Consider the following 18,235-nt stretch of genomic DNA (forward strand, 5'->3'; position numbering starts at 1 on the left):
GTGTAGTTTTTCTTAGTTTTTTTTTGTTGGTAGTGTATTGCTTTTTTGTTTTAATAATGTTAACAGAACTTAGTTGATACTTTTTAGATCTCTTTCATTGAAACTAATACAGATGAAACCGAGTATTTTTGATGCTTTTGTAGGGTTACAAGCAAATCACGAAATTTAAAACACTCCGTTTTTGGAGATTCATTTCCACTGCTGCGTTCAATTTTATCAAATGAGTTAGTATTTTTTAAGGTTGCAAAATGATAACCTAGTGGCAGCCGAAACTTGAAGCTTTTGATGTGACCCTTCACAATACACAAAAAATTACTACAAAAGCAATTGCTTACCCCACGGCGACCATTTTTAAATGGGCACCAGCTGATTTTGACAATTCGTTATATTGCTTAGTAATTGAATAATTGCGTTCGGTAATTTGTTCGCGGAACAGAGAACGGTTTATATCATGTGATCATAGGTTGAACGAATTGATCGTGATAATTGCCGAACAGTAAGTAAACGAATAACGAAGAAAACTTGACCCAAAATTCATGAGGTTACGATTCGAATCGGTTTAAAAATCGATCTTTTTTGGAAAGAATCTCCACACCTAGTTGGAACTATAAACCTATCTAGGTATAAAGAGCGAAATGGCGAATAATTGAAGGTTAGAGTTGGGACCTTGCAAATGGAGAGATCTCTCTGAAGATTCGGAGCAGAGTGTTCAAAAATGTATATAACCAAACACGAACCGAGCAGTGAGATCGAAATAAAGTGGATTGCCGAACGATATCGAACAGTCAGAGTCCTCAGATTTACACAGCCGAACGCAGTAAAAATTTCAATGACTTGTGTTGTACAAAATAATGTTAATAGAACTAAATAAAAAATGGGGCGCCACCCTTGTTTAATGGACACTTTTCATATACACAGTTTGTTCTATGCCCTATATTTATTAGTAAGTAAATGTGTACGAATGTCTAAGTTTATGTAAAATAGCGACGTTATTTAGGAACGTTTTCTTCCATCTCTAGTAACACAAATGACTGGTGAATCGAAAACAAACACTAGTATTTATATTTTCTTAATTTTTATTCATATCATTTATTTAGATTAATATAATTTTTATTAAAAAAAAACAATATGTAAATATACTTTATTTAATCTCAATTTCATACTAAATACATAGATTCATAAAATGTAAACATTCACATATGACAGATGTTTTACACTGTTGCCACGTTGAAATGTTTTTCCTGTTGTGTATAAATAATAAGATTCAATAAAAAAAATTGGCAAATATATTAAAGTTTAATATAATTTCGACATTTCAAATTAAATTTATGAAAATTACGGTGAACAACTCAAAGCAATACTCAAAAAATCTTCGAAACCCAATGTCACAACCCCTTTCATTTCGGTGTCGCGTTTTTTGAAGGCCTCTGTAAACTGCTGGATTTGAATGCATATTACGATGAATTGATCCACTGACATTCTGCTGCGCGTTTTTATATCACTCTTTGCGATTAAAAATTTAATAAAGTCGGGTGAAAACCTAAAACCCATTTGCTGGAATGCTTGGGCGAGTTCAGGCTCGTCTATACTACCCGATTGATCCCTGTCGTAATTCTTAAACACCGCCAACCACTGATTAATATAATTATAAAGCGACTGAAACTCGTTAACGCCGATGGTACCGTTACGATCCGAATCAAACATGGAAATCATGAGTTTACAAGCTGTCGGTGAAAATCGTTCCCCTTGTCCGTTTATCAAGGCAGATTGGAGTTCTTCCCATGTAATTTGACCGGAACGATCTTTATCTACAGCTTGAAACCAAGATTGTACGTCCGGATGTACCTGGGGGGCTTGCCCATAGCCTGCTTGTGCTGGAGGAGCATAACCAGCTGGAGGTGTAAAACTACCTCCTTGTGGTTGAGGAGCATATCCTCTAGGGGCGAATCCTCCTTGATTATAACCTCCGTATCCTCCTGGATTCTATAAATAGATAGAACTGTTCAAAATTTATATTTATATGAAGTTATGAGTAAATTGATACGTAAAAATAATTAAAGACGAGTGTATTTAATATTTTTCTATATTTTGAATAAATGACAAGTTATAAGAAGCAATTTACCAGTAGTTATTCATTAAAAGTTATTTAACGTAAGTTAAAACGATTCAACAAAGGTTCCTTTATGTGAATTAGTTTAGTAAAAATATGACTAATTTAACCTTTACTTACTTGATACATGTTTTTACACTTTTCAAATGTTTTTAATATATTTTGAAATGCTTCAAACCTCACTTCTACTTTACAACTCTTAATATGTATACTATTAAAGAAAATAATTAGGTTTTAGGCTAAATATTTTAATATCTTTTTTTATTAATTACAATTTATAGAAAGTCTAAACAAATCGCTGTAAACTGATTATTATTTATTTCGGAACACACTAAAAGAACGAAAGTGCAGTTTCATCAACGAAAACTCTAAAATTTGGTTTATATTCGAAGTTTGGAAGTTTTAAATGGATTATGGCGGTATAAGGCATTAAATTAGAGTTTAAAAAGCTCATAAAATTTTGATTTAATCATTTTTGGGACATATAATTTTGTGATCTAGTGCTCGATATCCGCTCCGAGTCAATAGCACTTTTGTAAAAAAAAATTGTTTATTGCTTTGTGATCGCAAGTGACATATTTATATGACATTTAATTTTTAGGTTAAGATTTTCATATGTTCATTCAAAATATAAAAAAAAATAATGGAAAACCTACAAAATGAAAATAAAAGTAAGTTATTAAAATATTTTCTAAATATTTTATTTTATTTTTTAATCGTATTATAGAAGAAAAAGTTGGAGCTGATGGTTTAACAAAAAAAGAAAGAAGGGCCCAAAAAGAAAAATCAACAGCACAAAATACAACTTCGCCCGATATAAGTGATAATAAGGAAAGTTCAACTAAAGTTATGACAGAAAAAGAACAGAGAAGACTTGAATGGGCAAAAAAACTAAAAGAACAAAACGCAAAGGAAAATGAAAAAAATATGAGTAAAGCTGAGCTGAAAGCTAAAAGACGGGAACAACAAGAAGCGCAAAGACAAAAAAAAAGCGAACTAGTTGCCACGAAATTATCACCAGCGAAAGAAAGTAGCACAACTAAGCCTGAATTAGTACAGAAACAGGAAATTAGTAATAAATCTCCTCAAAAAAAGTTTATACCGAAAAAGGAAAGTAGGAAAGTGAATGATACGCATAAAGTGCAGCTGGTGCAGCATTTGTATAACGAAAAATCGTTAAAAGTTGAAAATAAAATATTAGCAGTGCATCCAGAAATTCATCCGGTGTTCATCAAATTAGGTAAGTAAAAATAACAATTATTTATTAATTTATTATCAAGTTTTTTATATTTTGAGTTTGCTATCTTCATGTTTAGAAACCGGTGATGTTGTTGGTGCATTAAGTGGCTCTTACATGTTGTATTTTGACTAGAAATAGTACAGGAAGCACAAAATCAAGTCAATGGTGATGCCGAATCACTCACATGTGGATAAATATTGGTATAAAGTAATTATATCAAAATTAAGGGTCAATTATCCCAGTAAGGACATTTTGACTTGTATAGACCAAAAAAAGGCCTAACAAGCGCGCTTACCCCAAAGGTTACTAATAAAATAAACGAATAAATAATTTTTTCCAAACTTATACCCCACTTATTATCCGTATACCCACCACGTTATTAATTAATAGATTTTGTTCTTATAGGTGTGCAATATAATAAACAAATAGTACTCGGTTCGAACGCTAGATGTTTAGCACTACTAGTTGCTCTCAAATACGTAATAGCAGATCTTAAATCTCCCCCGAAACAAGAATTTTGTAGATATTTAGAAAGCGTACTCCAGACCTCGGCGGCACATCTACATTCTTGTAGACCTTTAGCAGTGTCAATGACGAACGCTTTGAGATACTTCAAATTACAGCTGACCCAGATTGACACCAATCTAAAAGATACCGAAAAGAAAATTAAATTACAAGAAATAATCGATACTTATATCCACGACGATATCCGTAAAGCGAGCGACGCTATAAGTATGAAAGTTAGAGAGAAAATTAGCAATGGAGATGTCATTTTGACATACGGATGGTAATAAACACCATCTACTTCGTCAATATATTAATTAATTATTTATTCCAGTTCTTCATTGATTACGAAAATTTTATTGGAAGCCAAAAACGACGGTAAAAAATTTAAAGTGATAATAGTAGACGGTCGACCGCTTCTAGAAGGCAGGGAATTATTGAGAAGATTAGTGGTAGCCGGATTGGATTGCAGCTACGTTCTCATAAACGCAATTAGCTACGTTATGAATACCGTGACTAAAGTTATTTTAGGGGCGCACGCTATTTTGACGAACGGTTACGTTATGTCCCGGATAGGTACTGCGCAAGTGGCTATAGTCGCCAGGGAATACAATAAACCCGTGCTAGTTTGTTGCGAAACCTACAAATTTAGCGAAAGGGTGCAAACAGATTCGTTTGTGTACAACGAAATCGGTAAGTGATTAAATCAATCGAAATTGGGGGGTCAAGGTCGAAAATGAAGAAAGAAAACAAATAATTAAATAGATATTTTTAGAAATAATTCCGAAGAAACAATGTAAATAAACCGCCTGCTATAAAACATCCAACTAAATTTCTAATACCAAGTATTTTGATTGTAGTTGGACAGGGCCGGTATAGGGGGACCCATTTCGTTAACTTGTGGTACTTTTTTTTTGCTGATAAATGTTCGTTGATTTTCAGGTGATCCGGATAAATTGAGTGTAACTCACGTGAACGAAACGCCTACTTCGTTGTCGAAATGGAAGGATATACAAAAATTGACACCTTTGAATATTTTGTACGATGTCACTCCTCCGGATTTAGTTACGGCTGTTGTTACCGAAATCGCTATTTTGCCTTGTACAAGTGTCCCGGTTGTTTTAAGGATCAACGCCAGTGAAACTTCATGAACTTACCGATGGGGGTTTTATTTTTATAATGAAATTTCGAAAATCCGATAAAGATAAAAAAAGTGAAATGTACGTGTACAGTTTTCCTATAATAAAAATTTTTTTCATCCTTGTTATCAATTTTCCCATAACGCACAAATGCCGTAGCTGTAGGACGTAAAAAATGCCGAAACAAATCGATTTTAATCGCAAAAATTCCATCGAAATCGGGGGTTAAGGCCTCAACACGCCACGCCACGCCACGTATCGAATATGTGTGCATTGATAGCTTCACTTAGGTGGATGTCACTTTTTACTGACTAATAGAAATGTCATTAAATTTGACATATAGTCTTTTGAAAGTTGGCAATTCATTCATTCACGTCATTTGTCAACGGTAGCGCCATCTGTGTCTTAGTCACTTGACTTATTTTCTCCGTATCGTTTTCCTTTTTTTTATCACTGTTTCTTGGTTCCGAAGGGTAGTGAGTGGTAGTAAATAAAACAAAATGAACGTCAGTGTTGAAATTTATTAAATGAAAAATATTTTTTATTGCTACACGACAGAAACATAAGCTCACCACTTTAAACATCATAAATGGCTAAATAAATTTTCTTTGTTAATAGAAATTTTTGAAAATATATTCAAAATTTTTAAATGAAATAATTATTTACAAGGAACGGCTTCGATACCACATCGGATTTTTTTTCCATTTCAAGCGCAAATATTATCTTCTTCTCTATAACCTAAATTTTAGTACGGTTCCTATATAAACAGTCTCCATAATTTTTTGTTAACAAAAATCTAAATGAAAATAATGGTACACGAGATTTGTTCCAAAAGTATCTAGTCTACACTCATCCCCATGTTTACTTTGGTTAGAACTACTTGCGGATGTTCCTACTTTTATTAGGACTCTCCCTAACTTATTTAGAACAATTTTGCTTTAGTTAGGACTGTTGTTAATTAATTTAGAACGTTCCTGCTTCACTTAAATAACTTTTTAGTTCGTCTAAATCGTTCCTGTTTTATTGGAAGTGCTCAGGACTGTTCCTGCTTTATTCAAAACGCTTTTGCTTTAATTAGGACTGCTCTCAGTTCATTTAGAACGTTCCTGCTTCACTTAAATAACTTTTTAGTTCGCCTAAATCGTTCCTGGACTCTTGGAAGTGCTTAGGTCTGTTCCTGCTTTATTCAAAACGCTTTTGCTTTAGTTAGGACTGTTCTCAGTTCATTTAGAACGTTCCTGTTTCACTTAAATAACTTTTTAGTTCGTCTAAATCGTTCCTGGACTCTTGGGAGTGCTTAGGTCTGTTCCTGCTTTATTCAAAACGCTTTTGCTTTACTTAGGACCGATCCCAATTCATTTAGAACGTTCCTGCTTCACTTAAATAACTTTTTAGTTCGTCTAAATCGTTCCTGTTTTATTGGAAGTGCTCAGGACTGTTCCTGCTTTATTCAGAACGCTTTTGCTTTAGTTAGGACTGTTGTTAATTAATTTAGAACGTTCCTGCTTCATTAAAGTAACTTTTTAGTTCGTCTAAATCGTTCCTGTTTTATTGGAAGTGCTTAGGACTGTTCCTGCTTTATTCAAAACGCTTTTGCTTTACTTAGGACCGATCCCAATTCATTTAGAACGTTCCTGCTTCACTTAAATAACTTTTTAGTTCGTCTAAATCGTTCCTGTTTTATTGGAAGTGCTCAGGACTGTTCCTGCTTTATTCAGAACGCTTTTGCTTTACTTAGGACCGATCCCAATTCATTTAGAACGTTCCTGCTTCACTTAAATAACTTTTTAGTTCGTCTAAATCGTTCCTGTTTTATTGGAAGTGCTTAGGACTGTTCCTGCTTTATTCAAAACGCTTTTGCTTTACTTAGGACCGATCCCAATTCATTTAGAACGTTCCTGCTTCACTTAAATAACTTTTTAGTTCGTCTAAATCGTTCCTGTTTTATTGGAAGTGCTTAGGACTGTTCCTGCTTTATTCAAAACGCTTTTGCTTTACTTAGGACCGATCCCAATTCATTTAGAACGTTCCTGCTTCACTTAAATAACTTTTTAGTTCGTCTAAATCGTTCCTGTTTTATTGGAAGTGCTCAGGACTGTTCCTGCTTTATTCAGAACGCTTTTGCTTTAGTTAGGACTGTTGTTAATTAATTTAGAACGTTCCTGCTTCATTAAAGTAACTTTTTAGTTCGTCTAAATCGTTCCTGTTTTATTGGAAGTGCTTAGGACTGTTCCTGCTTTATTCAAAACGCTTTTGCTTTACTTAGGACCGATCCCAATTCATTTAGAACGTTCCTGCTTCACTTAAATAACTTTTTAGTTCGTCTAAATCGTTCCTGTTTTATTGGAAGTGCTCAGGACTGTTCCTGCTTTATTCAGAACGCTTTTGCTTTAGTTAGGACTGTTGTTAATTAATTTAGAACGTTCCTGCTTCATTAAAGTAACTTTTTAGTTCGTCTAAATCGTTCCTGTTTTATTGGAAGTGCTCAGGACTGTTCCTGCTTTATTCAGAACGCTTTTGCTTTAGTTAGGACTGTTGTTAATTAATTTAGAACGTTCCTGCTTCATTAAAGTAACTTTTTAGTTCGTCTAAATCGTTCCTGTTTTATTGGAAGTGCTTAGGACTGTTCCTGCTTCATTCTGAACGCTTTTGCTTTAGTTAGGACTGCTCTCAGTTCATTTAGAACGTTCCTGTTTCACTTAAATAACTTTTTAGTTCGTCTAAATCGTTCCTGTTTTATTGGAAGTGCTTAGGACTGTTCCTGCTTTATTCAAAACGCTTTTGCTTTACTTAGGACTGCTCTCAGTTCATTTAGAACGTTCCTGTTTCACTTAAATAACTTTTTAGTTCGTCTAAATCGTTCCTGGACTCTTGGAAGTGCTTAGGTCTGTTCCTGCTTTATTCAAAACGCTTTTGCTTTAGTTAGGACTGTTGTTTATTCATTTAGAACGTTCCTGCTTCACTTAAGTAACTTTTTAGTTCGCCTAAATCGTTCCTGGACTCTTGGAAGTGCTTAGGTCTGTTCCTGCTTTATTCAGAACGCTTTTGCTTTAGTTAGGACTGTTGTTAATTAATTTAGAACGTTCCTGCTTCATTAAAGTAACTTTTTAGTTCGTCTAAATCGTTCCTGTTTTATTGGAAGTGCTCAGGACTGTTCCTGCTTCATTCTGAACGCTTTTGCTTTAGTTAGGACTGTTGTTTATTCATTTAGAACGTTCCTGCTTCACTTAAGTAACTTTTTAGTTCGCCTAAATCGTTCCTGGACTCTTGGAAGTGCTTAGGTCTGTTCCTGCTTTATTCGGAACGCTTTTGCTTTAGTTAGGACTGTTGTTAATTAATTTAGAACGTTCCTGCTTCATCTAAATAACTTTTTAGTTCGTCTAAATCGTTCCTGTTTTATTGGAAGTGCTTAGGATTGTTCCTGCTTTATTCAGAGAGCTTTTGCTTTAGTTAGGACTACTCTCAATTCATTTAGAACGTTCCTGCTTCACTTAAGTAACATTTTAGTTCGCCTAAAACGTTCCTGTTTTATTCAAAGTGCTCCTACTTTTATTTAGGACTGTTTCTAGTTTATTTAGTATCCTTTAACTTCGATTAGAACTGCCCTTGATTTATTTTTCTTATATTTCTTCTTCTATTAGTACTATTAATGATTTATTTGTTTGTATTCAGGAACTTCTAGTTTCGATTAGGACTACCTTTCATTTTTATTGATTATATCCATTAAAAAAATTGTAAATCACCATTTTTTGAATTTTATTTTTCAAATTGATCGTTGATAGTAAACATTTTAAGTTTCTTTGTCGAATATAGTATTCGATTAATACAAAAACAACAATCCCCTGTATAAGATCAAGTTTTTTATGGAAAAAAAGTTACAGTACATATAACGAACGCTACAATCTAGTTTATAATATAAAAATAATGTCGATATATAACCTAAAATATTTATTGTAAATATCTAGTACTAATTCAAGATTATTATTTTATATATTTTTAATTTTTTTTTTCAATTTATTTACAAGTGTCAAAAAAATGCGAATTTCGATTTATACGCCAGGATAATACAATCCTTAAAATAGTCTGGTACGTCTCAAGCCCAAAGGTACATCAAAAGTTGTAACGGTGCTTCAAATACCCTCGAAAAGAAATTTACTCTCAGTTTATATCGGGAAAGTGGAAAATTATCATCAAAATAATAGTTTGGCTAATAATCGAATAATTTTAGTTTTATTATTTTACTGGGGATCCACTATCATTTTAGTCAACGAAATTAAAAAAACGATTATAAAATTTTTCAATAAAAAACCAAAAATTTTCTAAATATTTTAATAGTTTTATCAAAAAAAAAAAAAACCTAAACCCATCGATAAACAAAATTAAATAAACACAAATATATATAAAAAATAATTAAATCGTAACGATATTTTTTCCAGAAAAAAAAAATATTTACCTCAATTTTTTTTGGTATTACACCACGCGTCGATTCGATTTTTTTTTTCATAAACACAGTAATAAAAAAAAAATCAAATTTACAAGCGGATTTTTTCAGCTGGCGGCGCCCGTCGGTTTGGGCATTTTATCTTTTGGTCCCCATACTCGAATCGTGCAATCATCCGATACCGATACCAACATATGATGGTATACCGGGTTCCAGGATACGCAATTTACGGTACGCGTGTGTCCTTGTAACGTAGCTATCGGTTGTTCGTTACGTATATGCCATATGTACACCTGAAATACAATAAAATTATTGTATGATGTACCGAGCGATTTAACACCTTAACGACACGTTAGTATAGCGTTTTCTAAATCGTAGAATCCATTTATCGACGCGCCAGATTAGTATTTTGACAATTATTGTATTGGTCGACTTCCGGTTAGGATTTTTCAACTGGATTTAAGAATAAAACGAAAGGCTCCGTTTTGGGGGACCTTAAAAATTCTAAAATAATTGTTGTCCAAATCTCTTCATGTTGTTAATATGAATATTTATTAATAAATGGATTCTGCTACCCAGAAAACGCAAAATTCCCGTGTTTATGTACCGGATGGATAAGGAAGTATTTTAAAACATACGTATATACGTATATCGATGTACTTACTTGATTATCTTCGCTACCGCTGGCAATGAAATCTTGATTCACCCCACCGAAGGTGGAATGTATGGTGAAATGACCCTGGGTAACCCCTTGATATTTTCTCACTAAGCATTTGTCTTTTATATCCCAAAGGTGGACACCTTGAGTGGCTACATTCAATAAGGCCAAACGATCCTTTTTATCCACCGTAAATGACATTATCGGATGATCTTCTTGGATACTACAAACAACGAAAATCGTTTTAAACGCCGTACAAAAAAAAAGAAGAAGTTTATCGAATAAAGTATAAAAAATTTAATAAAAGTTTTGAGCTGATTGTTTAGGAGTGTTCCTGTTTTATTTAGCCACCTTTAAGTACGATTCGAATCGATTCTGATTTATTTTGGACACCTTTGGCCGTTCCTGTCTTAATATGAATTATTTGTCTTCGATTCCGACTGTTCTTGATTAATTTAGAACTGTTTCTATGTTATTTAGACCCCGAGGACTGATCCTCATTTATATATGAATGTTTCTGCTTTATTTAGACTTCTGGCACTGTTCCTTATTTATTTAAAACAATTTCTGTTTTGATTAGACCTCTAGGACTGATCCGGATTAATTTAGGACTGTTCCTGTTTTATTTAGGACTGTTTCTGTTTTGATTAGACACCTAGGACTGATCTGGATTAGTTTAAGATTGTTCCTGTTTAATTTAGGACTGTCGGAACTGATCCGGATCAACTTAGGACTGTTCCTGTTTTATTTAGGACTGTTCCTGCTTTATTTAGACTATTTTAAGTTTAATATGAGCTTTTCCAGATTCATTCACAAATATATCCGCTTTGTTTAGGATCATTCGGCTTTGATGGGGACGGATTCCGATTTATTTCGAATATCTTTCATTTAGGACTCGTTCTGTCTCCTTCAAAATATATTTACTCCAATTAGGATTGATCCCGTTTCATTCTTTCGAATCATTAAATATTGTTCCTGCTTTAATCGAGATCCTTGTTGGTTTAATTGGAACCGTTTCCCATTTATTCGCATGGTCCTGCTCTATTTAGAGTATTTCTGTTTTAATCAGAATAAAACAACACAAATTGATAACAAGGGTGGTGATCTTGAAGAAATTAAGCTTCCCTAACCACCTTATTCTCCAGATCTAGTTTCAGGCGATCCAAGGAAAGGAATATCGATCGAATGAAAGTTTGATCGCCGAAACACTGGAATCTAAATAATTATACTAACATTTGTTGATCGGCAACTTCTTCGAAAATATATCCTCTGATTCTGTGATGAGTATCAGAAGCCAATACCGTTTTGCCGTCTTGTCGACACCATAATCCGTTCACCCTTACACCTTCCCACGAATCCAAGACGTTGCCCTTCAAGTCGCATTGATAAAAGTGACCTCGCACACCACCTACCTACAAACAACATTAAGAAAATTCATAAATCATATTAGATCGAGTTTAATTTGATACAGATTAGGTTAGATCGATCCTATCTAGTTAGATTGAGGTTAGGTCGAGTTCGGTTAGATAAGGACAAATTAGATTAGGTTTAGTTTGATTATGACTAGTGTAGTTCGAGTTAAATTAGGTTAGATCGATCCTATCTAGTTAGATTGAGGTTAGGTCGAGTTCGGTTAGATAAGGACAAATTAGGTTAGGTTTAGTTTGATTCTGACTAGTGTAGTTCGAGTTAAATTAGGTTAGATCGATCCTATCTAGTTAGATTGAGGTTAGGTCGAGTTCGGTTAGATAAGGACAAATTAGATTAGGTTTAGTTTGATTATGACTAGTGTAGTTCGAGTTAAATTAGGTTAGATCGATCCTATCTAGTTAGATTGAGGTTAGGTCGAGTTCGGTTAGATAAGGACAAATTAGGTTAGGTTTAGTTTGATTCTGACTAGTGTAGTTCGAGTTAAATTAGGTTAGATCGCTTCTATCTAGTTAGATTGAGGTTAGGTCGAGTTCGGTTAGATAAGGACGAATTAGGTTAGGTTTAGTTTGATTATGACTAGTGTAGTTCGAGTTAAATTAGGTTAGATCGCTTCTATCTAGTTAGATTGAGGTTAGGTCGAGTTCGGTTAGATAAGGACAAATTAGGTTAGGTTTAGTTTGATTCTGACTAGTGTAGTTCGAGTTAAATTAGGTTAGATCGCTTCTATCTAGTTAGATTGAGGTTAGGTCGAGTTCGGTTAGATAAGGACGAATTAGGTTAGGTTTAGTTTGATTATGACTAGTGTAGTTCGAGTTAAATTAGGTTAGATCGCTTCTATCTAGTTAGATTGAGGTTAGGTCGAGTTCGGTTAGATAAGGACGAATTAGGTTAGGTTTAGTTTGATTATGACTAGTGTAGTTCGAGTTAAATTAGGTTAGATCGCTTCTATCTAGTTAGATTGAGGTTAGGTCGAGTTCGGTTAGATAAGGACAAATTAGGTTAGGTTTAGTTTGATTCTGACTAGTGTAGTTCGAGTTAAATTAGGTTAGATCGCTTCTATCTAGTTAGATTGAGGTTAGGTCGAGTTCGGTTAGATAAGGACGAATTAGGTTAGGTTTAGTTTGATTATGACTAGTGTAGTTCGAGTTAAATTAGGTTAGATCGCTTCTATCTAGTTAGATTGAGGTTAGGTCGAGTTCGGTTAGATAAGGACAAATTAGGTTAGGTTTAGTTTGATTATGACTAGTGTAGTTCGAGTTAAATTAGGTTAGATCGCTTCTATCTAGTTAGATTGAGGTTAGGTCGAGTTCGGTTAGATAAGGACAAATTAGGTTAGGTTTAGTTTGATTCTGACTAGTGTAGTTCGAGTTAAATTAGGTTAGATCGCTTCTATCTAGTTAGATTGAGGTTAGGTCGAGTTCGGTTAGATAAGGACGAATTAGGTTAGGTTTAGTTTGATTATGACTAGTGTAGTTCGAGTTAAATTAGGTTAGATCGCTTCTATCTAGTTAGATTGAGGTTAGGTCGAGTTCGGTTAGATAAGGACAAATTAGGTTAGGTTTAGTTTGATTCTGACTAGTGTAGTTCGAGTTAAATTAGGTTAGATTAAGTTTGGTTGATTAGTATTTTTGATTTTAATACAGAATTTAATTTTTGATCAACAACTTACTACGAATTTGGTACCGTCTTTATGCCAAGCGCAACAGACGAGCGCGTCGTCCGCCGACTGGGTAACTTTGAGAAAAACTTCAGTCTCGATATTCCACAACCAAACTTCCGGACTTTCGTCGGGTCCGCAGGCGATTAAATGCGTCGAATCGGGATTCCACGATATATAAGCGACGCCTGTATTATGACCTTCCAATACTTTTTTCAAAGATAAGGTACAAGTTTCCGGATCCACATCCCATATAATCACGTTCTGGTCTTTGGAGCCGGTGGCTAGTTTGGTACCATCCGGTGAGAAACTACAGAACCACACCTCGTCGCAATGATCGTTCAACACCTAAAAAATGAATTATTTTATTTTTTATGCGATAATATAAACGTTATCGACGACTCACCTGTATCGTGTAAATGGGAAAAGAGGATTTCAAACAGACATGATCCACCAATAGAGAAGCTTCCGATAAAGAAACACCCCGAGTGGTATTGTGATGGCTGCACCTTAAAACTTGAAGTTCTAACGCTTGATTAAGTAATTCTTGTAATCTATTAGGGGGTAACATTATCGTAGGAGGTAGGTACGATTGTAATTTATTCATTAGAATCATTCGAGACTGTATACCTTTGCCTTCCCTAAAAAATAAAAAGAAAACTGGTGTTAAAATGTCAAAAACTAAGGAAATATTATCAAAAAGCACAAAATAAATATCGAAATAATTGTAAACAATTTATTTTAATAATTAAAAAAAAAAACAAGAAAGGAAGAGACGAAGAAATGGTAATGAAAGAGAAGAATATATAAAACAAACTAATGGATTAAGATGAAAAAATGAAGATGGAATATAAACAGATTGATTAGGGGTAGATTTGCGCAAAAAATTAATAAATTTTGACTTTATACTGATTTTTATGTGTCCTAAATGAAAAATAATAAAGAAACGATGAAGTACGCTATATAAGAGAAGAATATATAAAACAAACTAATGCATAAAGATGAAAAAATGAAGATGGAATATAAACAGATTGATTAGGGGTAGATTTGCACATAAAAATTAATAAATTTTGACTTTATACTGATTTTTATGTGTCCTAAATGAAAAATAATAAAGAAACGATGAAGTACGCTATATAAGAGAAGAATATATAAAACAAACTAATGCATAAAGATGAAAAAATGAAGATGGAATATAAACAGATTGATTAGGGGTAGATTTGCACATAAAAATTAATAAATTTTGACTTTATACTGATTTTTATGTGTCCTAAATGAAAAATAATAAAGAAACGATGAAGTACGCTATATAAGAGAAGAATATATAAAACAAACTAATGCATAAAGATGAAAAAATGAAGATGGAATATAAACAGATTGATTAGGGGTAGATTTGCGCAAAAAAATTAATAAATTTTGACTTTATACTGATTTTTATGTGTCCTAAATGAAAAATAATAAAGAAACGATGAAGTACGCTATATAAGAGAAGAATATATAAAACAAACTAATGCATAAAGATGAAAAAATGAAGATGGAATATAAACAGATTGATTAGGGGTAGATTTGCACATAAAAATTAATAAATTTTGACTTTATACTGATTTTTATGTGTCCTAAATGAAAAATAATAAAGAAACGATGAAGTACGCTATATAAGAGAAGAATATATAAAACAAACTAATGCATAAAGATGAAAAAATGAAGATGGAATATAAACAGATTGATTAGGGGTAGATTTGCGCAAAAAAATTAATAAATTTTGACTTTATAGTGATTTTTATGTGTCCTAAATGAAAAATAATAAAGAAACGATGAAGTACACTATATAATAGAAGAATATATAAAACAAACTAATGCATAAAGATGAAAAAATGAAGATGGAATATAAACAGATTGATTAGGGGTAGATTTGCGCAAAAAAATTAATAAATTTTGACTTTATACTGATTTTTATGTGTCCTAAATGAAAAATAATAAAGAAACGATGAAGTACACTATATAAGAGAAGAATATATAAAACAAACTAGTGGATTAAGATGAGAAAATAAAGATGGAATATAAACAGCAATGATTAGGGGTAGATTTCCACAAAAAAATTAATAAATTTTGACTGTATAGTGATTTTAATGTGTCCTAAACAAAAAAATAAAAAAAGACAAGGAAATAGAAGTATAATAGAAAATATACACAAAAAATGAGTGAATAATGTATGAAAACAAACTTGTAACACGAACAGAATGATTTGGGATAAATTTTCAAACAAAACAGCAGAAAAAGGACAAAAAATTAATAAGGATAAAATTTATTTTGATTCGATACTGATTTTAATGAATTCCAAATGTAAAAAAGAAAAAGACAAAGAAATAGCAGTGATCGAAAAGAATATACGAATGAAACTAGAGGATAAAGATGATAAAGTAAAGTTAGAACATAAGCAGAATGATTCACGGTAGATTTTGAAAAAAAAACTACAAAAATAAATAATTTTAGGAAGTATTTTGACTTGCTACTGATTTAAATGAGTCAGAAATAAAAAATAAGCAAATACAGTACATAAATACAATATACAAAAAAAAACTAGAGTATAAACAGAATTATTCAGGGTATATTTTCAAACGAAACTGCAGAAAAACAACAAAAAATTAATAACTTGACGAAATATTTGAATTTTATTGTATCCTGAATGAGAAATAAGATCAGATAAGGTAAGTAGGTTGAAATTTGTGAGTATCTGTGTAGTGGTAGTGTAAACGGTGTGTTCTGAAATCATTTAGTAAATTTGAATATTTAACACTCACCAATTTGTGCGTTCGAGCAATTCATCGGTATTAGAACACATCATAAAACTTGATAATTGATGTACCCTAGCAGTGTTATGTTGTAAAGGCGTCAATTCGTTTCTTAGAACGTGCAAAGCATCCAAAACTCGACCTTCTTCTAGAAATTCCAGATACTTTTGTTCGAGAATTAAAAATTTCATCTCCTAAAACACATACACATCTAAATTTATTTTTTTTTAATCCCTTTTCGAATCCAAAACACTGAGATAACACACGTACATAGTAATAAGATATAAATAATGAGAAATCAGCAAATTAATTATATATCTAAACACAAGAAATTGCAATTGAAAAATGTACAGTAAATTCTTGATATAACTCACCAAAATATTAGTATCTTGTCCCAAAAGTGGACGTAATTCTTGTAGATCATGATCCGCTTTAGACCAATCACCGTCCATTACATGCTGGCGAAATTTCGCAGCTGCAGGATGATCGAGTCGACATCCAGATTCATCCATCAAAGATTCACATGTTTTACTGTGATTTAAAAAAAAAATAATTGTTACTTTATCTATCGACAATCAAATAAGCAGTTAAATTATTGAATCATGTATGTAAACCCTGTCGAAATATTCTGTAAATTAGAAAGGTACAAAAAAGGTCTAAGTATAGATAATGTCCTATCGAATGGAATGGAAACTCATCAATAGTCAAAACTAGAACTACTGATAAGCTCCAATAGAATGGATACTGCAAAAGACCCAGGTAATGGACTTCAGCCACAGAAACAAATCCCTCAAATGGCTATGAGCAGAACACTTGGTAAAAAAGACTAATAATTACAATACAAGACATCAATAGACCCAGGAGAAGAACTAAACTAAGGGACCATGATGTAAAGAAGCCAGCAGGAACAACTTGGGGCTGATTTACCAATGGTAGACTTCAATGGGCTCAAATGAAGAACCAATACATAAATTTTGTACGAATAGGCTGATTATGATGTTGATGATGATGAATGGTAATAATATATTGGGAATTGAAGAATATTTTGTGATTAGATTCATAATAAGTTCAAGATATGCCTTAGTAAGATGACAAATAGAAAAAAGTTATTATCAATTTAAAATTTGAGAATAAAAAATTTATTGATAAAATTATTATTCTTTTACATGTATAATCAATGTTTTAACCTTGAAAACGATAATTTCTTTAAAGGTTGTGACACAAATACTACACCTACTAAAAATATTTCCAGTCCTCAATCTTTCATTTAAATTTTAGATTCATTTTTTTCCTTAAAGAAAATATAATGACTTGCAAATTGAGATTAAAAAAATTTTTAAAGTATTCACTTTATATTTATATTTAGAAATGCAAATAACAAACAACAAAATACATTGATTTTAGAGGTCATTAACTTACGTCAAGCCTTCATTTTTAAGGAATTGTCCGATTAATCTGACGATTTCTTGGTTTGGATGATTGAGGAAAAAACCATTTTCGGCATCGCCGTGTCCATTTTCAGTTGATCCGTTACTACATGATGGTGCCCCATTTTGGACCATCCCGTTAGTCGATTGCATCGTCTCGTTTATTGTACTCTTTCGGGTTTTTTTACGCGGCGGTTCACCACCGTCGTCCCCGGATGAATCACTATCCAGACTTATTTTTGAAATTCGCTTGATCCCCTTGCTTTCCAGATTTGTGTTATCTTTGAAACAAATATAAATATTTAAGCTCTTTGTCTCACGAATACATCTATTACGTCATTAACGATACTTTTTATTAGGCCAAAACGAATTCATACAAATTATTTGAGAAGCATTCTAATTTATTTATAGTTGTAGTAATATGTTTGTGGTCGCACGTTTTATAAAATGTGTGTCACATCAAAATGTAACACCCAAAAACAAACATCAGCTGAACTGTCTAGAAACAGCTGGCAAATCTGACCTCGAACGAAAAACGAAAACAGAACCGAGAAAGGACAACAAAGAAAGATTTTCTGGCGCAGACGCAGCCACATTAACTTTTTGCCATGTTGTAAATATTTATTATTTATAATGAAATGCTCAGTTTTACTATTGAAACATCTGATTTATATTCAAACTACACTTTAATTATATCCTCTCATATATCAAAGAAACTAAAATTATATTTGCACATATTAACTAGCTTATAATGTACCTATTTAATTTAACAGCAATAATTTAACAAATATTAAGCATTAAATTTTTATAAAAATTTCAAACAACAATTGGCAACA

General features: G+C 32.6%; 3 protein-coding genes across 4 annotated transcripts; 1 reads left to right on the plus strand and 2 right to left on the minus strand.

The window, feature by feature from the left end:
• Positions 1-1,127: 1,127 nt before the first annotated feature.
• LOC130448691 (peflin-like) lies at positions 1,128-2,443 on the minus strand. Its single transcript, XM_056786166.1, has 2 exons — positions 2,231-2,443; positions 1,128-1,983 (listed from the first exon to the last, which is right to left on the minus strand). The coding sequence occupies exons 1-2, from the start codon at positions 2,237-2,239 to the stop codon at positions 1,336-1,338; spliced, it is 657 nt and encodes a 218-aa protein (XP_056642144.1). The 5' UTR covers positions 2,240-2,443; the 3' UTR covers positions 1,128-1,335.
• A 227-nt stretch (positions 2,444-2,670) lies between these two features.
• On the plus strand, positions 2,671-5,117 carry LOC130448638 (translation initiation factor eIF-2B subunit delta). The gene is made up of 5 exons (XM_056786087.1): positions 2,671-2,781; positions 2,838-3,350; positions 3,756-4,137; positions 4,189-4,547; positions 4,797-5,117. The coding sequence occupies exons 1-5, from the start codon at positions 2,754-2,756 to the stop codon at positions 5,003-5,005; spliced, it is 1,491 nt and encodes a 496-aa protein (XP_056642065.1). The 5' UTR covers positions 2,671-2,753; the 3' UTR covers positions 5,006-5,117.
• A 386-nt stretch (positions 5,118-5,503) lies between these two features.
• LOC130449079 (WD repeat-containing protein 26) lies at positions 5,504-17,968 on the minus strand. Of its 2 annotated transcripts, XR_008910419.1 has the most exons (9): positions 17,392-17,935; positions 16,347-16,503; positions 15,982-16,166; positions 13,587-13,821; positions 13,193-13,528; positions 11,326-11,504; positions 10,099-10,315; positions 9,447-9,727; positions 5,504-9,132 (listed from the first exon to the last, which is right to left on the minus strand). XR_008910419.1 is itself a non-coding variant. In XM_056786740.1 (8 exons), the coding sequence occupies exons 1-8, from the start codon at positions 17,550-17,552 to the stop codon at positions 9,542-9,544; spliced, it is 1,656 nt and encodes a 551-aa protein (XP_056642718.1). In that variant the 5' UTR covers positions 17,553-17,968; the 3' UTR covers positions 5,504-9,541. The 2 variants fall into 2 exon arrangements, 1 of the variants encoding a protein (XP_056642718.1); XM_056786740.1 differs by having other exon boundaries at positions 5,504-9,727; positions 17,392-17,968.
• Positions 17,969-18,235: the final 267 nt, after the last annotated feature.

Source organism: Diorhabda sublineata, chromosome 9, assembly GCF_026230105.1.
Source record: "Diorhabda sublineata isolate icDioSubl1.1 chromosome 9, icDioSubl1.1, whole genome shotgun sequence".
Lineage (NCBI taxonomy): Eukaryota > Metazoa > Arthropoda > Insecta > Coleoptera > Chrysomelidae > Diorhabda > Diorhabda sublineata.